The sequence below is a fragment of the Apis florea genome, unplaced genomic scaffold (assembly GCF_048593485.1).
Source record: "Apis florea isolate Af1SG1 unplaced genomic scaffold, ASM4859348v1 contig_3367_pilon, whole genome shotgun sequence".
NCBI classification, from domain to species: Eukaryota; Metazoa; Arthropoda; class Insecta; order Hymenoptera; family Apidae; genus Apis; species Apis florea.
This window is the reverse complement of record NW_028256746.1, coordinates 6164091-6187966: the sequence shown is the minus strand read 5'-3', so window position 1 is coordinate 6187966 and position 23876 is coordinate 6164091. Positions and strand designations below refer to the sequence as shown.

General features: G+C 42.7%; 1 protein-coding gene across 8 annotated transcripts in view; it reads left to right on the top strand.

The window, feature by feature from the left end:
- LOC100868461 (dystrophin) overlaps positions 1-23876 on the top strand; it is a 410667-nt gene that overhangs the window by 332516 nt on the left and 54275 nt on the right. For all 8 annotated transcript variants that reach the window (XM_086912122.1, XM_086912124.1, XM_086912121.1 and 5 more), the window contains 3 exons: positions 5520-5664; positions 11841-11964; positions 18738-18904. In XM_086912122.1, coding sequence (XP_086768248.1) covers positions 5520-5664; positions 11841-11964; positions 18738-18904 — 436 coding nt within the window. The remainder of the gene's footprint in view (positions 1-5519; positions 5665-11840; positions 11965-18737; positions 18905-23876) is intronic.

Genomic DNA, 23876 nt, shown 5'->3' with positions numbered 1-23876 from the left:
TTTTTAAAGCTCGCGCGGGTAAAGAAGTCAGAGAGGCGGTCGCGGTGTATATTTCACGATGAAGCTTGATCGAAAAAACGTTTTCGAGCTTGCAACGAGAAACATTACTTGCCGCGGTTTCATAAAATCGGTGGTTTCCAATTTTCGTTCGGTTGATCGTTCGTTAAAACTCGAGTTGAATGGGTTCACCGGGGTGACGGGGGAAAAAAAAGAAAAAAAATAGAAAAATATTATTCTAGGAAAGAGGTTCGTTAGATCTTGACACCGGTGTGACGGGCTACACGCGACTAACTACGCGAGGAGTGTGCCCTTTGAAGAGGGGATGCTCTTACGGGGTACGTGACGATGTCCGGAATAACCGATTCTTCACGTCCCTCTTTCGTTTCTACCGACGTGTTGAAAAAAAAAAGTCGGTGGTTACGTGAATTTTTCAAGAAATTTCTCGCGAGATTTTGTCTCATATTAAAAAAAAAAAAAAAGAAAATTCGTATTAAATTCAATAGAGTTGTCTTTCGTAAGCCGTAAACTATAACTATTTCGATGTGAGATATCTTCGTTATCGTTTGGATTCGCAGAAATTACGAAAATTAAAAAAAGAATCATAATCATAAGTGCAACGATTTAACTGTTTACAGATTATTCATTTTCCCACAAAATTAATAATAATTCCTGCCAAGAAGCAAATTTGCGAGCAAATTTTCATCGGCGACGCGATGGCACGGAGGAGCGATCGAAACGGTGTGTTTAAACGGAAGTACGTAGGTGGAAGTGTGGCCGGGGTAACCGGAAGCGGTATGCAGATACCCGCGAACAGTGGCTGGTTGTTGTTGTTTATCGGGAAAGTTTGGATCGGTTTTGCACACGGCCGACCTTGCTCAGATTGCAATTGTGCCGGTAAATTGTTCCCAGGAGTTGAATTACAACGCTCCGCCCGTTCGCGGCAATTCCATTTGCCGACTTTATTGCGTTAACCGGTAGAACGGGTACAAGAGCACAATGGAAAACGGCGGGGAAGAACCGGCTGCGACGAGGTGATAGATCAAAAGGCTTTGTTGGGGCGGACCTCCTCCTCCTCCACCGTCTCTTCCGCTTCTCTTCCGCGGAAGAGTCGATTACTGACTGGGACGTCTGCGTCGCGGTCTGTCAATGGGTGATCCTGAGAGATCTCTCCTCGCGAGCGATGATTTTCTTCTCTGAAAATTTCCACGATCGAAACTCGCAGGGGTGGAGGGGGAAGGGATGGAGACTGGAATCCAGGAGAAATCGTGGAGAGGCGTGGGATTGTAAATTGAAATTAATTTTAAAAGTTAAAAGTTGGACGGGTGAATGGGGTGGAGGGGAAGATAGAGTGGAAAATGGTGTCGGAGGGTACGCAAGGAGGGTTGTGCGAGTTGGAGATGTACGAGGCGTTGAAATTTGTTAGGAATCGTGGATAAAGGGCGAAGTTGGGAGAGAAGAATTTATAAATCGAACGAGGTATGGAAATAAGTTCACTGAAAATTAAACTATCCCCCAAGGGGAAATAAAATGTTTCTCGAGTTGGAATGGGATCGAATTGTTGCGGATTCGAGATCGTTCGAATTGAAAGTTTACCTCGAATTTTTCGTGTGAACGAGGTTTTAACGATCTCGTGGAATTTTGAAGTATTTTTTATTTTTTTTATTTTTTTTTTATGCATTCTATAAATAAGGTTCAATAGTTATTATCGCCTTCGATCCGTTAATTATGTTAATGTACGAGTTTTAAATCCTTATCTTTGAATTCATTATCACGAATGTTTTTTAAATACTCGTTTCAAATTGAAAGTAACACAGCGGATGAAAAGACGACGGAGAGAGCTTCTTTGCGCGATTCCTTACATCAACTTTTAATCCATATTGTAAATTATACGGAAATCTCGTTAATTTCCGCAGGTGTTTGGAAAACATCAAGAAAGTTTGTCCATTTCGGGGAATACCTCAACCCTCTGTTTTTCAAACTTGATTGAATTCAAGCACTTGTATAAGTTCTTAAATTAAACTTAATATCTCACTTAATCGCTCGAGAGAAAAGATTATTTTAATGAGAGTCTATTATTTCTTCTTCTTCTTCTTCTTCTTCTTTTCATCGCGTTAAGAAGACGTCGGTAGATGATATAAGTGGATCTCTTTATACCACTTTATATCAAATTTTTACCAACATTTCGAACTTTTTTCACGCTTTTTATTTGCCTATTAAAGTAATTCTTTAAATACAAAGTATTGCAAAAAAAAAAAAAAAAAAACTTAATTAGATTTTTTAAGAAAGACTATAAAGCTACACTTCTTTATCGAAGAAGGAATTACGCAATTTCGCTTTTTAATAAAAAATTATTAACGATCTCGTTAGCATAATCTTAATCTCCACCTTTTGACATTTCAATCCCTAATTTCAATTGAATTTCGTTTCCTGCGCGCAAGAAAGTGCGCTTAACAAGGTTACTTTGCCCAGAAGAATTTTTAAATATCTTTCAACAATTTTATATACCAACTTCCTTTCCCCTTCCCACGAATCGTAACGAAGGCACGACATTCACGAGATTCGGAGTGACCTGTGCGCCGTTCGTTAGAAACTTTTTTCAATAGGATTATGCGAGAGATTAGGTGCGCCCGTTTTCGATAAAGAAGATTCGACAAAACGAGAAAGAGAAAAAGGGAGAGAGGAATGACATCCACGAAGCCAGCTTATCTAAAATCGTTCTCCTCTGCCTCGTCGTGGACATTTTGTTGCCATCCGCGCCCGTTTCGTCGTTTTAATTATTCCGAATGTCCGCCCACGCGCAACATCGAGCCCGTAATCAAAAGTCCCGTGCCGCGTTATCGTTTCCAACGTTCTCTAATCCAATTTGACTCTTCATCCCCGATCCACCACCGCCATCCTTTATGAATTTCTAGGATGCATCGATACCACCTTTCCCACTTGACAATTGTTTGCCTCTATTCGATTCGTTGTTTTTTCAAGGAAAAATTCGAATTGGAAGAAAATGATAGGTGTAAATCAGAATCACGAAGGGATTATGGGAAGAATCCGTGGTATCGTTCGTGTGTGAATGAGTGAACGAGAGAAAAATCGAAAATCGTGGACACGAAAATGTTTGTGGATAAGATTCATTCGTCAAACTTATTTAAATTTCAGAGTCTTCTATAATATTTCAACTCCTCTTTGTCGAAACAGCAAAATTCGATCGAAACAGAAACGTCGAATCGAAAGAAGATATTCGAGAAGAAAGTAAATTATCGCATATCGACGGCCCCCCTCGAAAGAACTCTTTTCTCGCGAGGCTGGCGCTCGTCGGCAGAATTTCTTGCTGATTTATGTTACATTAAGTCGTCGAGGATCGTATTCAATCCACGCAGTCCGCCACGTATTCGTGGAGAACCGAATTGAAATGGCACGAGAAAGTAAAGTAATAAAACCGTTCCAAGATCCTTGCCGCCGATTTTCAACAGTTATTTTTCGTGACTGCGATGTTTCAACGAAAACACGGATTAAAAACGTTGATGTTCGATTAACCCTTCGAGGAACGTCCCTCTCCTTCCCACTCTCGATCTCTGCGTCTTTTCATCTCGCTCACCGATGGTAAACAGGCTGGAGCAATTAATCGTTCGACGACCGCGTCGATTAAACAGCCGACATCATCCTCGGCTATCGATCCAGAGCTCGCCTCCTGTTTGTTTCCGGAGGAAGGATCGTCCGGAGAAAATCAACACCCCCCCCGTTTTTTGCCAATCCTTGCTGGTCTGGACGATCGGATAATAAACGATGGCCGGTTAGGTTAGCTTGTTTGGAAAGGAAACTTGGGATGGGTGGTGGTTTTTTGATATCGATGGACCTGATCGATGAAATCCTTTTAATCGTCGAGTCAAGTTTGGACAGGTAATAATCTGTGTAATGATTATTCAATTTGAAATAATTCTTCCTCTTCTTCGTTGTGGATGTCAACTCATTCTTGGCTCAATCGAGAAACTTGTTTATCCACTCTTACTCTTGAAACTCTTGAAAAAGTCGCTCCAAATCCTTTCCGAATCCATCCAGGAGGAAACCATCGATCTCGATATAGCGTTTTCCAACAGCGTCTCGTTGAAAGATAAATTCGCATCGGTCAAATTTCTGACCGGTCTTAACTTCGAAGCGAGTGGAGAAATAGGAAACGCAGTCGGAAATATCCTTTTTTAAAAGAATATTCACGGAGCCGGGCGATATCGTTCTTATCTCGGAGGAGAAGAAGGCACAATACCTTTCGACGTGTGGTATATACAAAGATATATGTACACACACACACACATATATATATATATATATAGAGAGAGAGAGAGAGAGATGGTCGCCGAATCGTCGAAAGTATACAGCCAGCTCGCGAAATTCCACAGGACTTTCATCGACATTACAATAACTGCAATATATCCGGCCGCGGGTCTGTTCCTTGGCGATACCAGGCGACGGGTCCGCGGCTTTGGTGGATGAAAAGGAAGGTTGTACGCGACGGGGGATGAGAAGACGGGAAGGTTGGGCTGCCAGTCGACGACGGCGGTGCAACAATGGCGGAATATAAATCTAAATCCGGAGCGCCATCTTTCCTGTCCCGTTCTCGCCGGCCACCTCTCATCCTTCGATCCCTCGCTCCTTTCAATCCTCCTTCTATATCCCCTGTCTCCTATTCTCTTCTTATTCGTATTTCCCCCCTCCCCTCCCCCCTCCTTTGTTGTCTATTTTCCCTATCTCTTGTGTTCCGCTCTACCACCACCGGTAACCGCCGGTTTATTTCTCGCTTCTTCTTGCGCGCCTCTTGTGTATACACCTTGCGCATGAAGCGACAGCCACCATTTTTCTCCCCACAATTTTTTTCCCCCCTATTTGATACGCGTTTCTTTTTCGCGTCGCGTCGCTTTTCTCCATTCTGAAAATCTTCTTCCTCCCCTCGTCCTTGTGATTATTTGTTTTACACCTCGTTCCAAATTGGACAGGTATTCTCTTTCTCCCCTCTGCCCCGTATTTTGTTATTATTATTCCATCCCCCGCAGCTCGTCAACCTTTAATTGTTTTTCTCCTATTGTTTTAACCTCTCCTTTCTCTCGAACAATGTTTTCGAGATCTTTCTTCCATTCATTACCCCTCGCCCTTTCCCCCTCGTTTTCATAGTTCACCTTGAATGTCCTCCTCGCTCTTTTCTCGCATTCTGTCCACGCAGACAGTAGTCGTTCTACCCTCTCCTTCGCTGCACATTCATCATCGTCCCTCTTTCATTTTCTCCCTCACTTTCTCCGGGAGAATAAATATCCCTCTCCTCCCCTGTGACGCCGCGCCCTACCATCCCTTATCAGTATTTACGACGCAGACGGTTCTCACGAGTCGGTTCACAACACAAGTCTGAGCGCGTTGCACAGCTCCAATCTTAATGGACTCCTTCCCCCTTCGGGATATCGTGTGTTTCCCAACATTCTTTTGACGTATTTCAATATACGCGTTTCATCGAGTAATATGTTTCTTTTATCTGTTTACAGAAACCGGTTGGAAAGCAATACGGAACACTGGAACGCCCTTCTCTTGTCTTTGCGCGAGCTGATCGAATGGGTGATCAGAAAAGACACCGAGCTCACCGGTTTGGGTCCTGTTTGCGGGGATGTGGCCGCGTTGCAGAAACAAGAGGCAAGTTTCTTCGATCTTGCTACTTCGATCGTTTGCGTTTCAACCCTTTCGCTACTTTTCCGTCGCACGAAAAATGTGCTCGTGAAAGATCGTTGCTTTGACGGAAAAAAAAAAAGATACTATTCGATGTGCAATAATTTCAATCGTCGTATCGTCATCAACTCGCACGATACGCGGCATCTCGTGCACAGCGATTATAGCGAAAGGGTTGAAACGGCGAGCAAAGTTTCTCTCGCGCGAACAGTTCCAACGATCACAACTTTTCCTAATCGCGCAAGTTTCCCAAAATACCCGCTCAAAATCACACAAGACCCCTTGGGAGAAGATCGACCCAATCTCGTAGCAAATAGCAGGCTCTCGTGTACCTCGAAGCGCGGTTGGTACCCCGTAACCTACTCGGAATCGAGTGGATTACACGAAAATGACGCAATTAGGGGGCGAGGTGTGCGTGTGTGGTGGACAACGGCGGCGGGGCACGCGTCGTAGGAGGCCCAGTTTCCACGCACAAAGACGGACTAGCCGGGGCTAATCCAGATTAGAACGTGCATGTTGCCGAGCTGCGAGTGTACAGGGATGATAAGGTGCATGTTAGCCCCGATCCCGATCAGAGTCATCGACGCTCGGCACCTGCGCCCCCTACTTATCGCCCACCTACCCCTAACCTACCCCTTAATCGGTCGGATATTAATCGAGGACAAGAGTTTCGGGGGACTTGTCGTGGAGTGGTGGACCGTCATCAACCACCCACGTTTTCAATCGCGTTATACATATATATATATATGTACGGTTTAACGAGGTCGACCGATTACGCGGACGAATAAATAAGCTCGAGGAGGAAGGGAGAGAGAGGGAGAGAGAGAGAGAGAGAGAGACAGTATCGATTGGACTGCTAATTACCCCGGGCGATAAAGTAAGTCGCGATGGGGATCGTTTAACAGGCTGCTGGTTCCCGAGCCAATTCGAAACGCGGATCGAGATGAGGACATTCTGGTCTGAGTGTCTGATTGATGAACGCGTATTTTGAGATTGACGCCTGAGGGAGGAGGGGTATTGGATACGGTTGTTGAACAGAGCAGGTGGTAAGGGAGTTGTTAGCATGGAAATGATTATCTTAAAAAAGGTTTCGGATGTTGGGGAAGAACGAATACTTTTTTTTTTTTTTCAGAGGGAAAGGTGGTGCGATATATATTAATAACGAAACGTTGCACAAGTGTAGGGGAGAGCAGGAGGGTATCGTTAAAACACTAGGCATGTCACAATCGAGGGTATCGTATGCATGGGAAAACCAACGTCGTCAACTGTTATCCAAACGGTTTCAAAGGGTATAATGTATTCCACGCGGATATCAGTTAGTTCGGTCTGTACACACAGCGATGACAAACGGGTAAAAAAGATCGCAGTAGCGGGATGGTACAAACAATAAGCGAGTTTCAGGAGGGATACACCGATGTCGCATTTGCCATGCATGAAATTCAAAAAATGCTGGAGGAACGTGTGTTGTGTACCTTCGTGTTACGGATTAGGAGTTAACGATTGAACGCTTGAAATTTTAGATTTAGTATCTCGATTTCCAATTTTTTTATAGTTTTGAAACTCGCAAGCTTTGACAATTTCACGCCACCTGTATGCAATGTAATCTTCCAAATTTAACTATAGACGGCACAACAGCGAACCCGTTTGGAACCCGTTCTATATCAGTTTCGTGAAAAATTCGAACTTGAAATTTTTCTAATATCCGGAATATCCAGATAATTAGATAGAAAAAAAAAAAACGTATGTATATTTCGACGTTTGTTGCACGAACACCACTCTCATCCGATTTTAAAACATTTTCAACGTCGCTCTTTCTCGTTTGCAATCGTGATACGATACGTATAGGGTTGTAACACGTGCCGTACAAACTCGAAACGTTCCTCGAATAGTCGGACGAGTGTAAAACTGTGGAAATTTCATTGCGCCTGTCGTTCCAAAGTAATTGTTTCTCGTTTCGTTCATCGATTCTCGAGCTTTTCGTTTTTCAATCGCGTTCCATTCGGATCTTTTGCTACGCTCGTGCAAAAAGAAAGGGAAAAGAAAAGAAAAAAAAAAGAAAGAAAGAAAGAAAGAAACTTTCGCGTCGTCGAAAAATCGAAGTATCTCGATCGAATATTTTCGGCTCGCCGCGTAATTTCGAGCCGCTAAAGTAACGCCACGTCGGGAGAAAAGCCAGAGGAGGGTGGTGGTGGTGGAAATGCAGCCGACTAATGACCGTGCCAGGAGTAAATCCTACAACAGAGAACTCTCCCCTAGTTGTACAGTAGTAGTTCAACAATATAGCGGGCAACGTAATGCCGGAATTTCCGGGGAGAATGGGTGTGTACGAATGGCGTTCTAATTCGCGCGCAAATAATTGCGCATAAACGAGCGATGCGACGCAATAATTTATGCAAATTATCAGGCGTCACCTGCCGCCGTAAGAGACCGCCGTGGCCTTGCGAATATCTCGTTTTCACCGCGAGCCTGCATTCGTGTTGGATCCGGAAGATTAATCGAAACGTGGTTTACGCGAACTGTATAGATTATACTAATCCTTAATTGATCAAACTTTTCGTCTTCTAGACGAAAAAACCAAGCACGCTGGGCGAGGACAAGTTATAGGATTGTGTTATAAAGTTCACTGAAATTTTATCTATAATTTTATTATTGAACGTTGCTAGCGGTGTCGCTATTCTGTATATCTGTTCGGCATCCTTTTGTTTATCTTCGATCTTCAGTTGTTCAGTTGCTGTTCTGTAGCCGGATTATACGTGCACCCGCGTATAACCAAAATATATCCATTCAGCTAAATCCGTATTTATTTATTGTTCACATAACCAACCAACAGATTGATTCAAGATCAAGTATCGATGATATGCGTCGAATAAATCCTTGGACTGAAATTTCCTTCCCCGTTTCGATGGGACAAATATTGATACAATCGGGCCTCGTACGACGAAGTAGAAGTGCGCCGAGACACCGGCATTAAAATTCACGATTAATAATAACCGCTAAGTTGCGCGTGTCATGCGCCGGCATGCGCCTCGCAAAATTTACACTCGACACCTTGGCGTATGCGGCGCAACGCGCGTCTTACCGCATCGCACAATCTGTATCTCGCACAATCCGAATAATGCACAATGCGTCCCACCGGTTGCGTATACAGCATCCAGTCATATATACTGTTCATTAAGCGAAACGCGTATAATGCACGGGTATAATGCGTCACGGGGCGAATACGCATTCGTACGCGACAATTCATTATCCGAAACGAACGGACGGGCAGAAGATCCACTCCCTCGAGCCCGTGGATCGATGAACGATGTGTCGAACAAACGAATATCTCGGCTCGAATGTTTGAAAATGGCCGCGGCGGCGTCGAGGCTCGAAATATTAGCCGCGTCGAATCGAAAACGTGACGAGGCGGGTATTCCATTCGGCTTGAATCGAATTCATTAGACGATAGAGGAGGGGAGGGGAAACCTCGATAGATGCGTGGAGATCCGTTTTATCCGTGCGTGAAATCGTCGCAACGACCGAGAATCCTGTACTCCCCGTAGTCGTAAACGGGGGGAGGGGGTCGTCGCCGTTGCAAACGATCGTCTACGAATCGGTTTGCTTAACGCGAAATCGATCGAGCACAACGAACGCGCTCGAAAGCGCAAAAAGGAAATGGCCGAGACGGCAGAGATTATCGGCGGGAGGGGAGGGGAGGGGAGGAGAAGAAGGGGCCGCGAAACCGACGATTATCGACGGAATTGATTCGAACGATCGATTCGCGTATCGATCGCGAACAAGTGCAAAGAGCTAAAAAGCCCTCCCCCACCGAATTCCTTTAATTACCGATATATTTTTCCCCTCCCCGATAAATCATCGAGGATTAATTGAACGCGGTTGTTGGAAAAATTGGCGCGGAGGAATGGATTCTAGGAGGTAAGCGACGATATTTTATGGATTACGGAGGGGGGAGGGAGGGAGGAGGGCGATTGACTGGCTAATCGTTCGTAATTCTATCAATCTCTTTTCTACCAGACATTCTTCTGGATTATTACGGTTCATAAATAACTATCATTAATTAATTCACAAACTGTTATTGTTATTGTTTAAATTTTCTACGAATCTGAATTAATTGGATATAAATAAATTTTTAAGAAGGAAATTGTCGTTAAGAAACGAAACTACGTTTCTGTCTTCTCGTAACGCGAAATCCGCGTCGTGCGTCAAGTTTCCAGATTGATGGTGGTTATAAGTTTAAGTGGTTATAAAGTTGGCCCATTTCCCATCTGGGAAATACACGCGTATTGACGCGTTTTCAAGAATGGAAACGAGCATCAGCGGTTTTTAACGATCCTCGTAGATGGAACGACGGGTGAAATGGATAGGTTCAATGATCGAGATCCCTCAACGTCGAGCATCGACGTAATACCGGCTGAATACGTTGAGCCACCCCGCGTAATTAACCCCGTCATTCCGATAACCGATACGATAAGACGATTATCTCGACGTGGCCAATTAGAAAACGTCTAGTGGTTGGTGGATAGAATGGACGAATTTAGTTGCTCTCGATCGCTGGAATAAAATCGATTCGTTCGATCTTTGTATACTCGAGTTATCCTTGAACAGGATATCCGAATCCCGTGTCGGAAGGATTCTCAAAACTCTGCTCGGATAACGAATGAAAAAGAGTAGGAGAAAACGTAGGGGATTGAAAGAAAGTAAGTAGAAATTCGTAATTAATTCGTTGTTGAAACGAGGAGGAAAGAATAGTTTTTCGAATTCTGTTTTCCAGCAATGAAAGTTAATAAAATCGGAAGAATTGGTGATCACATTGGAGGGTGAGAAGAGATGGGCGAATCTCCCTAACAACATTATCAGCTAACAATAACAGGTAGTTTGTAAAGGATACTCGATTTTACTGTTTTCGCAGCGCAGGGTTAAAAAGTTGAAATTAACTTGGAAACCGTGTTCAACCGTGTGGCTAGGTGAATTTCCCAATTTTCGACGTTACGGTATCCAACTATCTGTAATTGGATACTCGAATCTTTCGTTTCGCAGCGCAATGATAGTTAAAATTAACGGGAACCGCATTGAAAGGTACAAAAAGATAGGGAAATTTTTCTAATTAAAAAAACGGGCGAGTTCCCCGGCGAATTTTCATTCAAGATAAAAATTCCATTCCCGATTAATTCGCATCTACCACCTACACCAGTTTCCCCCTCCTATATATAGGGGAAAGGAAGCTCGTTAAACGCGTTTTTAACGCACGGAAAATGGGGACGAAAGACGAATTCCAAGGACGAAAAAAGGGAAGAGGATCCGCGGCCATTTTATTCAATCTCGATATTATAATTCTCGCTCTTTGATTTAATAAATATATAACGAGCCCCCCACCCACCCACCCCCCTTTTTTTATCGTCGCTCTTCCGAAAGAGGAGAAAAAGAGAGAGAAAGAGCAGCTATGTGGTCGCAACAACGAAAGTAGGTGAATTATTCCGGCCCGTTTGAAACGATTTTTTCGCGCGTTCGCCGCGAAAAAGACATCCACGCGCCATCTCTCGGTTGTCGCTCGAAAAATACGAAGATACGAGTCAACGACCAAGCGTACGAGGAAGGAAGAAAAGAGGCCGTGTTTCGAGAGCGTGTGTATGCGCGAGGGGAAAAAATCGCCATTTCTAACTAGAAGATAGAAGACGAAACAAAAAGAAGAAAAAAAAAAAAAAAAAGGAAAATAAGCGTGTTCCTGTGTCTAAATTTTCTCGAGAAGAAGAGATAATCTCGTTAAAACGAGAAACCGTCGTCGTCGTCGTCGTCGGAGTACACGCGATATCGTGAAACTTGCAGCAGATCTCTTTCCTCCTCTCTCTCTCTCTCTCTCTCATTCGTTTTTTCTTGTTTTCATTTTCACGTCTCTCCTCTCGCGTGAACCACTCGCGGCTTAGAGTCGTCTGCGCCACGATGTGCTGCGCGATGCCTTGTCAAACGAAATTACGAATGCACGCGGCGGGATGAAGACGACGTCGATGGGTCTGCGCTTGGTCGAGGTTTAAAGCTCGGTGAATTAGCCTACTTAGGTTGTCGGGCGTGCAGGCGAGCAAACGAGCAACAACTCGAGCGTGAACGGTCCCTCTCTCCCTCTCTCACGTTTCTTCTCTGCATTGCAGGACGATCATCGCGGGTTCAGGAGGCAGCTCGAGGACAAACGACCGATCGTCGAGAACAATTTGCTGAGCGGACGGCAGTACATCGCCAACGAGCCGCCCCTCTCCGACACGTCGGATTCCGAAGGTGAGTCCGGGCAGCACTTGGCTTTTTATTATTTTTTTCCCCGTGAAGCTTTCTCGTTGATCGTTGTCAGGAGATAAGGATATTGTTGGTTCTCTCTTGGTCGAGGAGGAATTTAATATTTTATACAAGGCGTTTATTCGTTGAAGGATGCTTCGAAAAAGAAGGGGGAAAAAGTAAGGTTTGAGTAGTTGCATCGGTTTAATTAAACACCTTGATTAAATTAGAGATTCGATGATGAGATAAGATTTCTGAAAATGCGTCAAACGTTTAATTTAATTTCGGAGCGTGCTTGTTTTTAATTAAATTAGATGTTGCGATTGAAATCGGAACATTGGATCGAGGATATAATCATAGAATAACAGAAAAGAAATCGCATAAAGGTTCAATTATGGATAAAGTAATTGTGTTTTTCTCTAATTAAAATTTAATCCCTCCCCCCTCTTCTAAGAAAATATGTTTGAACGCTTCAGACAGTGGGAGAAATAACCAAGTTCGGAGCTCTTTAAGCTGTTTAAGGACTTTGTAAAGCCGGGTAAATCTTTGTGAAGCCAAGTTTAACGACCCTGGTTACCGATTTCAATTGAAGCTTCTGTAAACGAAATTAATCGTTGAGGTAAATGAATCTTTCTCCACTTTCTTGGGGGCGAAGAATTGGTCCCCGCAATTTTCTGGGGATGGAAAATTATGATAATTATTACTTTTTAGACCGGCCAAGTGACGATTAATCAACCAATTCTGTTTACGCAGAATTTAGATTCCCTTCCTCCTTAACTTCTTCCGATACGAAGAAGGCCAACTTGAGAACGAATCAAAAATTGATCGAATATATTTTTAAAAATATTCACAACGAATATAAATCTGATATATTTTTTTTTTTTTTTTGGAACTGATATTTTCAAATACTTTGCGTTTCTTTCTCTGTCTCGTAAAATCGATCTTTCGATATCGACACCAATCCAATATGTCTATCGTAATAAAAATAATGCAAGATTCGAAAGAATGAACGAAGACGCGTCTACGAAATAAATTGGCAAGGAATGGTTGAACCGGCCACGGAGCGGCGATAAGGGAAATCCAGGGGACGAACGTTCGCGTGGAAGTGCAAAGAAAAAGTCGGCCAAGTACGTTCGTTAGCTTCCTCGAGATTGGGCCGCAACGACCGACTGGATTCGCCAATAGCGAAGGAGGCCTAGTAATTAAGAGGCGCGGCGGTGCCGCTTTCAATTCCCGGTAATTCGTGGCATTTCTCTTTTCATACCAATTAGACGCGAGAAAGGTAAAGTCGATCGGCTGTGCAGGAATTCAGACTTTTTTTTTTTTTTTCTTTTTATTTTTTCCTCGTCGCAAGTTCGAATTTTTCGGATAACAAGGAGGAGGGAAGAAGAAGGAAGAGGCTTTTTAAGATGTTAAGAACCGGCCGTTTTCAAAGTGCATTGGCCCGTGGAAATTTATTATTATTCCGAACCAGCACGAATTTAGAGAGAATTGAACGATTCTCGGGGCTGCTAAAATTTTCGCTCAAGATTCTTCTTTTAATCCGTTGAAATGAAAACGATTCAGAAGAATTGTGTAATTTTAGATTATTTCTAAATCAGAAAGAGATTTATCGATTTTTTTTTTTTTTTTTTTTTTTAACAATTCGATCTCCCTCAAATCCGATCGAAACGAAGAAAATCAGGAATATCAAGTATGTTTCGTTTAAAAGTTGGAAACAAGCGTCGACCGTCGATACTATTCTAACCCGTGTTTTCGAGGGGGGTGAACGTTCAGAAATTGAAAGCGGAAGACGGAGAGAAGGTGGAGGGGGCAAAATTGATTAAAGTTGTAGCTTCAAAGGGTGGCCCCTCGCGGGAATTTGTCGCCGCGGAATGAAGAGGATTGTTAAGTGGGCTGATAAAATACGAGAAGTTTTCTCTTTCGCTTCCTCCTCCTTTTTTTCCTTTCTTTTTTCTTTTTTTTTTCTTTTTCTCCTTTTTTTTTTTTTTCCTTCCTCGCTTCCTTTTACTCGGAAGCCAACGGAACAAGAGCCGGCCCTTGGAAACGAGCTTCATTCGTTCTTGTCACCGGCTTTCACGTACAATAACCACGGCGTGCATGTAACCGTGGGTCCCTCTTGAATATTTCATTTAGATAATTCCACCCTCTCGAAACCGGGATTATTAAGAAACGCGAAACACGGGAATTTATGGTTATTTGACCAAGAAGAAGAGGAGGAGGAGGAGGAAGAAGAAGAAGAAGAAGGATTCAACCGTGAGAGGAGGGGTTCTTGCTTCCGGAAAATGGGGGCTCGTCCATTAAAGGGAAGAAACAAACGTCACCGGGCCGCCCCTGTTCCCCGTCAGACGACAAAAGACAATGCCTTTCATTTTCATTCTCGTTAGAACGACACGAGGATTGAGTGCATCTCTGCTTAATTGTTCCTTATATTAATTAGCTTCTTAAAAAAGAAGAAGAAGAAGAAGAAGGATGAGTACACACACACACACACACACATATTATCTCTTTCAAGTCGGTCACTACGATTCTCAACTTGGCGATAGAGGATACCATTAAACGTTGAATAATGCAGTTTCTCGTGGTGTCCCCAAACGTGGAAACAAAAACTTGCTGCGCGGTCAATGGTTAACGAAAACCACTCGAGGGAACCGGGGGACCGTATCAATCGAGTTACGAGAGATCTAAGTGGAGAGAAACTGGCGAAACTTGTAAGGTTTGGAAGAGAACGTCTCGCAGGAGATCGGAAACTCGAAGCCGTTGCCCGAACTTTCCCTGCCAAGTGTTATTCGCCCTTCTAATATCTATACCCCCTCTCTCTCTCTCCTTCCCCCATTTTCGAGGAAAAATAATTTTTAAAAACATCCTTATTTCGATTCCAAATCGCTCCGATAAAAATTCCATTTTCGATCCGCTATTGAACCCTTGCATCAATCCTCCTCCTCGACCTTACGGGAGGATTGAAAATCGTCCGTCGATGGCGGCGCAGTGCAATATTCGCCCTAATATCCATATACATCTTCCTCCTTTTTCCCCACGTTTTCGACGAAGAAAAATGATTTCTAAAAAAGAACATGGCTATTTCGAACCTCTCCGATAAAATTTCCATTTTCCAACTCGCGAGATCGCTCTAATATCGACGGACTTCCTTCTAAGAATCTTCAAAGAGAAACGATTCCCAAAAATACACCGTTGTTTCGATTTCAAACCGCTCCGATAAAAATTCCATTTTCGATCCACTTGCATCAATCTCCTCGACCTTATGGAGGGTTGAAAATCGTCCGTCGAATACTGTACGGCGCGTGCAGTATTCGCTCTGATATCCATCTTCCTCCTTTTCCCTGGCATTTTCAAAGAAAAATGATTTCTAAAAAAAAAAAAAAAAAAAAAAACATGGTTATTTCGATTTCTCTCCGATGAAAATTCCATTTTCGAGGGTTAAAAATCCCAAGATCACGTTGCTCCTTCCTCCTTTCTCTTGCACATTTTCCAAGAGAAACGATTCCCAAAAATACACGGTTGTTTCGATTTCAAATAGCTCGGATAAAAATTCCATTTTCGATCCACCTCCATCTCCTTTACAGGGGTTGAAAATGGCAAGGTAGTCGATGATCGCGCAAAGAAGCAATGGTCAGTTACAAATTGCGAATACTGAACGCGCGATTCCTCTCGATGGAGGGAGGAAGGGTATTCGATTCGATTTCACGGGCCAGATGCCGAACAGCTGGGCAAAAGAGGTGGAGCACGATCTCTGGTGGCGTGCTGCGATGCGGCGTGTTATATCGGTTGAAATATATCGACGTTACGACAACGGCCGAGACTGCTCGATGCCGTGCACGTTTCATCGAACGTGACTCCCTGTCGAGCAGCCTCGAAATCGTGCATCGAGAGCGAGTTCCGCTTGTCCTCGCGCTTGATCCTCCGTGTCTCTCTGATCGAATCTCTGCGGCTTCGCGACATCCGTAACCGTGGGCTTCCTTCCTCTCCTAGCATCTATACGTGTACACGTAGGTTTTCATCCACCCGCACTTCTTGTTCATTATCTTACATTGAACACGTGGCCGTACGTGATTCCAAGCCCAGAAGCAACGTGACGATTGGCTTGCCTCTCGCGGTTGATCGATGGAGAATTTTCTGGTCATTCGTTGCGAGGGTGGAAGCCAGCGAACTGATATTCCTTGCCCGTCCGAGAAACTCGATGCTCGTCTTCTCTCCGTGAGAATCTCGATTATTTATTTCTTCGCTAGGAAGAAACGAGAATATTGCGAAAGTACGAAAGGGAAGCGTTTAAACGTTGCGAGAAGAAAATGTGAACGAAGGAATTAACAGGGCATCATCTATCTATTGGATATTTTTCTCTTCTCTTCACAATTTTGGACGCTGACAACGTTTCCGAGATTTATTTATATCGGATTGATGTGGAAGGATTCTATCGATCGTCGTACGATAGAATAGAAAAATGTTGCCGGAGGGAGGGAAGAAGCGATTACATGAATTCGGTGGTCAGTTTCTGAAACAGGAGAACTTCGAGTGGAAATAGAAGCGAGGGAAAAAAAGAAGAAAAGAAGAAAGGAGAAACGGCGGAGGGTTGCAGGAAACGAGTCGATGGAGGGAAAAAAGAAAAGAAAAAAGAAAGAGAGGGAGCAAAGGGAAGGAGGGTGGTGGGTGTACGTGACCGGAGATCGAATGCGGCAACTGTTGAATGGATGGCTTACCGATGAAGAACACGACCGCCTAATTCGATTCGAGGGAGGGGAAAATAGTTTTCAGGTGTTTTCCTCGTGCAAACCGTGATGTCTCTTTAGCGGGCCACGACCGGCCTGATTTAGATGTACTTACTTGCTACCTGTTTCGACTTCTCGATCGCGTTCCTCGAATTCGATTCCTCTATCTCCACCTGTCGACGTCTGTCGTTTATCGCACCTCTGGAAACATGCCCTAGGAAACACCTATGAACACATTGTTTGGACAAGTTCCAAGTAGACAATTGTGAGAACACGAGACGTCGATTGGAATTTAAAGTTTAAAGGACAAGTTTGTCCCGACATTGAAGATAACGATCCCTCGATATTAATTCTTTCTTTTTTTTTTTTTTTTCTTTTTTTTCTCCAAAGATAATTTTGGGAAACAGTTGGGAAACTAAATTAAAAAAGAAATTCGAGATCCGTCGTTTCGACAAATTTTTTTGGTAATTCTACGCACATCGTACATTCATCTTTTAAATTATCGATAACTATTGATTTCTTCTTTTTTTTTTTTTTTTTTTTTTGGTAAAAAAATTTTAAACTCAGAATATATATATATATATCGTGAAACAATAAGTCACGTTTTGTAAAAAAAAAACAAAGTTTTAATTTTACGATAAATATAACGATAATAAATATAAAGGATAAATAATATAACGAGATACTTAACAACAAAGGGTTGGTCGGGAATTTTTTCAAAAATAATTCTCGCGAGTTTCGAGCAACGCGTATTAAACTCATTTATTTCAAAATTAAATACGAAAGTCACGTTTAACGCGAAGTAATAATTCTCGTCTATCGATAATGAACATCTTTCCGCGTTGATATCTCGATACATCACGGCGCGATTTTCATCGAGCTTTTATCGCGAAACAGGATCAAATGTGGGAAAAAAAAAAAAAAAAAAAAAAAGAAGATGAAACGAGCGAATATTAGCTTTCCCCCTTTTTCTCCGCGTATCTATCGATCGATCCATCGAATAACGACGGAAACCGAGTGACGGGGGTAAAGGGCATCAGGCGCTATAAACATAAATCATCATAACGCAGGGCAGATATGATGGGGGTGGAACGGGGCAGGTAGAGTTGGTGGTGGTACGTTATCAATGCTAAACATGCGCGCAAAAACTGCCCCCGCGTGATACGATGCGTGATTCATAGGACAATTAATTCGTGGCGATAGATAGATCCAGGGACATCGTCAAAATATCCACGGATGCAAATAAACGTGAATGAAAACGTAACGTCATTTCGTCACGCTTCGTCACGTCGCCTGTTTGAAATCGAAAAAAGAAAGGGGTGGTGGAGGATTTTCACTGAGGGCGCGATAAACGTCAAATTTTGGTTTTTGAAAAAAACGGAGATCGAAACGGGAAGGATTAAGAGTTATCGATCTCTCCGTTAATTTGGAGGAACCCTCTCTATTTGAAGGAAAACATGGACAAATTCGAGAATGAATTGGTATTGTTATTGTTGCGAGGAATTATTAGATGGTAACGCGATTCAATTCGAAGATACCATCGCGCTCGATACGAAACCTGTAACCAACGGTTGAAATTTAACACGTGAAAATTAATTGGAATTTGTAAAATCTGGAAGGAAGGAATATCACGCGTTCGGTCATTTAAATATTCCGTTTCGATATGTTTATTTTCCATTTGTTTGCCTACGTCTTTGCTTTTGTTTGATTTGTTTATTTGCGCGCCTATAATTTATTAGTTTGCACGAAATTTTCCGCAATGCATAGGTGGTGGATATACGATATCGTATGGAACGAGAATTAAATTAACAGTGAAATTTTATTATGGATTCGTAATTTCACGAAAATGATAAGAAAGAAATTTCTTCGGCCAAGGAAAATCTCGTTGATATACGACTTTTTAAATTGCGATCACGAAGGGGGGCGAGGAAAAGCGAGGCCAAAAATTTTTCACCGATACGAAATTTGGAAAAGGATGTTGTCTGTCGTAAAAGATCTGTTTAACCTCGATTCGAATCCCGTGCGTATCGCTCACGTTTGACGTTTCTGTTTCAGCCGGTAGAGAATTGGACGGCGATTCGAGGGGCTACAGAAGCGCGGAGGAGCAGGCACGCGAATTGACTCGAAGCATTCGCCGGGAAGTGAACAAACTTTCAGAGCAGTGGAACGCCCTAATCGAACGTAGCGATGCGTGGAAGCGGAAACTCGACGACACCGCTAACGTGAGTACTTTACCCTCCTTTTACGTACATAGAAAGCCACTTACCCTCGAGCCGCACTACCCGATATGAATACAAATATTTTGATTCCGTCGAAAGCCGCTTGTTGGCGGCCACAACCATCGGGGGAACACACTCTCGACGGTGTTCCCCCGTTTCGATCAAATTACCCCACAATTTCCACACCCTTCCACCACTTTTCCGGAATATTCTTCTCGCGAAACTCGTCAAAATTTCTATTCTCCATTCTCGAAATGGAAATTAATAATATAAATTCGTGAAACGAAAACGCTTCCTTCTTCTTCTTATTTATTATCAGCTTCGTGAAAGTTGGTAAATTTCGCGTCAATAAATTATCTCCGCTCTGAATTAATAAATCGACAATCGGCATATTCTCTCGTGTCTTCCTGAAGAACTTGACGCCTGAATTATTCAAGATTTTGCGCGTCGTTTTATCCGAGCGCGAATATATGGGAAAGTCGTAACGCCGGTGTAACACAAATTTTCGTTTTAATAGTATTCAGCGGTGGAAAGTTTGGATTGGCGCACTTGCCGGGTCACGAATTTATCAACATCGTTGGAATGTATTGTGTAGTCTGCGTCGCAGTTAGAAATCCATACGAATTTCGGAATATATTGTATACGATACATTACCCCCGGAATATTATTTAAACAAATTATTTGCCACTCCAGTGCGCACGGAGCATACTTTCAATCGAAACACCGAACGCTCCGCATCGATACAACAGTAATAACTATTTTCAACGACAACCAATCCATACTGACAAATCTTTTGATAATCTTTTTCTTTATCTCGAAGTTAAAGCTATCTCGAATCAAATTTAACAAATCGAAAATCCTATATATATAAAACATCATATACCACGACACAGATAATGGGGGAAGAAAAATATTGCGGGAGGATTCTGTGTGGCGCACCGATCTGAGGAGAACGATAACTCTCCTGTTACCGGCCCCCTCCTGGAGGGGTAAAAATACAATCAGATTAAACGGTACATCGTGGAAGGATAAACAAGCGAACGTAATATTTCGACTTATCGTGCGGTATCAGCGGGTGTAGGCGAGGGGCAAGAAGGGGAGAAGGGGTTGGTTTTGCTCGAAGTTCAATTCATCCCCTTCGGCCCCTTCGGTGGTCCGTCGTATCGCTTTATTATTGCCGGTACAATTTTCTCTATCGCGTGGACGTTCCATTTGTCGAAACGACTTTGTCCTCCTCCTCCTCCTCCTCCTCCTCTCTGAAAGAGGGAAAACTAGTGGCCGGAGCTACTACAATTTGGTGGATGTATCCGTGGCATGAATCCTGGGAAGAGGAGGAGGAGGAGGAAGGCGGTGGAAAAAGTGTCCGTGTAAAGGCGATTTTTCGTCGCTCGCGTTCCACCGCGGGAAGGAATCCTACCCTTTCTTCTACCTAACCATCTAACGACCACCTCGAAATTCTTGCGGAACCGCCTCCCGTTTTTCTCCTTTCGCGAGATACACCGAATTACCTTCGTTCCCTGCGATCCACCTTTAACGGGTGGATCGGGGGAGCACGTTATTGCCTTCGTCATCGGGGACAAGACGAGTGATTATCGACGGTGGCCGTTTTCGTGCGCGCCATTTTCGCGAGCATCTTGGAATTCGTTCGATTCGGGATATTTTTTATTTCCTTTTCCTTTCTTTTTTTTTTTTTTTTTGTACAAGCTAGATCGATTAAGGAGGTGAATTATTGATCGATAATTAGTTTTTGATTCGAAGTTTAGTATTTTAATTAAAGGAAATTCGTTGTTTGACGAGAAGATTCGCAAAAGAGAGGTTCTTGAGAGGTTTGTTTTTTTTTTACGTTTTTACGACGATAATAATATATTATTATTATTATCGTGGCAAACATTGGAAAAGTTTATGGTGAAAATATTAAATATATTTTCTATTCTCTATCTCTAAAAATCGTGTATAAAAATTAGACTCGTAGAATTAAAAGATCCGTTAGATTTAATTCATCGTTATTAAAAATACATTTTCATCCCAATTACGGGGAAGAGAGAGTCACTTGAGTTATTCAGCCGTTATGAAACATGCAGCGACATGGTGCAGCGAAAAATCTCGTTTCAAAGCCGATGAGGAAGGTAAGATTTACGATGAAGAAGGTAAATTGGCGATGCATCGATAATCACGTTCGATTCACCCGTTACGACGAAACTCCAAGTGTAAATCGTTCTTGCACGCTCGTCAACGTTTAACGTCGTGGATGGAATGCATTTCTCTTTTTCTTCTTCTTCTTCTTTTTCCTCCTCTTCTTCGTTCGCTTCCTTCTCCACTCTTCTCTCCGATTTTTGAATCCCGATCTCATAACCGGCTTGCTCGCGATTTGCATCTCGCTACTGGCGGAGCACCTTCATCGATGGGGGAGGGTGTTGTCGTCAATTTCGCGACATCGTTCCCGGTACAATGGGGATTCGTGATGCGTGTACGCAATATCGCCTGCTTTATACACAGAGCCGTTCGATAATATCGATTACCTTGTAGTCCTTCTGACGGGTGGTGTAACGATTGCTTCTTCTCCATGTTGCGAGCGAACGTGAATGTAGGAACGGGGGTTGTCTATTCATCCAAGGGTCGAATTTTTGTTAGAAGTAAAGCGTTATTATTCTTACGATCATTTTAACGAAAGGAAGAAATGTTTAAAAGACTTGTGATTGTCGAGAATAAAAGTAGCGGATTGGAATTATGTTTGTTCATATCGATCAGGATAACTGTGTTAAACGACGAAATGAATTTATGAAGTATAATATATATCAATAAAATATTATTTTCCTCTCGAAGATTTTATTAAAACGAGGACAATTTCAATTTAGATCAGAGATTTTTCGAAGAAAGAGTTTTCTTCACTTACGAAAATTGCTAAATACTCGCAGAGCGACGATAATTATTTCAGCGGATATAATTTTTCTCGTTTATCAAAAGGAGAAGTTGTTGGTTTCGACCCCGACGTGTTAAAGAAGTAGAATTTACAGCCGGATGAAATAACTTGGAAGAAGAATCGGTTCACCGAAAATCAATGAACAATTCATGCGGACAATTGATTTCGATGCTCGACAAGTCATGGTGGAATTCTTCCCCTCAAGGATATAATAGCGCTAAACGAATCGCTGTCGGTGGAACCACCGTTCCTCAACAGCCACTGAGAAGACTCAAACGCATTATTTCCACCGTGGTGGACCGTCAAAGGGGGCGAACTCGCGTTGAAAGGTCGGGCCGGCCGCTTAACCCGGAACTTAACGAGTTCGACGAAGAAGGTAATAACTTCTTTTCAACGACGCTTAAAATAACATCGGAGGAATTCGTCTTAATATAATTCCAGCCCCACCACCACTCTCTTTTCTCCCTCGAAATTCGAATAACCGATTCTTTGTCCGAAATTCGACCCAAGACTTGACCACCGTTTCCAAGTTAACGCGATATCCCCGCGTTTTCGCCCCTAATTGAAACGAAAATAATGGCCACGCGATGAAAAACGGCTCGTTCTCTCTTGGCTCGCGGCGCGCCAAACGTTTTATAATTAAAACGGAGAACGTTTCCCTTGGCTCGTGATACAGGGTACATTGGACGATAAAGGGTGGCTTCGAGGATATTTAATTAAAGGACTGGTGCATGATGGAAATGAATGTATAAATCTGTTCGTACGAGGGAGAGGAACGAACATCGAAGCTAAGAGGATGCTTGGGATGTTGAAATTACTTGCGCATTTTCATCAAAAATTGTCGATAGTTTTCATATAGTCGAATGATTCTTTCTGTTTCACGTTGTTGTTCGACGTTAAAAGGATTTCGTTTCAGATGAGATTTCATAGAAGTTTTTCGAAATTCCGAAAAGTATTGCACTCAACTGGTTTAATTAAAAAGTGCGGCTGTACGAAAAAAAAAGTGGCTGTGAAAAGAAAGAATTTTTAATATAATCGTCGGACACGTTTCGAAACAATTGCTTTGAAATGGGAAAAAAAAAAAAGAAAAAAGACACGGAAAAAATTAACAACATCATCGTAATCGAGTAAGTTGATTATTTAATCGATTATTCACCCTGTAAGAAAATATTTTTTACACCGTGATTCGAAACGAAGTCGACCTCGAAATCGTGAGTTGACGGGGCGAATCGAGCAAGAAATCTCGGTTCAAACAATTGGGCGAACAATCAAAGGAATGCAACCATCTCTCTTTCACGATCTCTTCGATACGGTATAAACGAAGAAAGATCAAAGTTTCCGCGCAATCAGCAAGTTGCTGCCGCGAATGCATAATTCATGAGCGAAACACAATTTAACTTTTAAATTCCAGGCAGGGCGTGCCCTGCCCTGGCGCGCTTTAATTATCGGCTATCCGGTAATTACAAGCGACACCTTCGCTTTTCCTCTCGGTCGGATACCGTAATATTAATTCGATTCATCGGCACACAGTGATTTCAACCTGTGAGTTGAGGGGAATCGTGGAATTTCGTCGAACTGGATTTTATCCTTCGTCCGTGCGCACGATCACGCCATGGGTTTAAGCTTGATCCGATGGAGGATCGAGGTCAAGTCTGACAAGCTTTTGGAACACGCGTGAATGCATGCTCAAGATGGCGTAGAGAGGGGGATATAAAAGTTTCGAACGTGTGACGCACACGTCGTTATTAGATTAATAGTAATAAAATGAATTATACGTATAACTTTTCTATACGTATCGATTTTATTTTATTTTTATGATTTATAGTACGCGCTATTGTTAGTATGCAAATGTTTCTCGTACAAGTGCGAAAGAAAAGTGGTTGGACAGTTGTGAAAGGGCGTTACTTTCGTTCGTAACTCGGATATATTGAGAAATGTTGCAAGTGTGCATCGAATGAAAACTAAAACTGTCTCATCTGGGTGATCAGGTTTTTCAGGTTTGAAAAGCTAGAACGACAAGAAGATAGAAATCGTTGCCCGACATGTACATACATA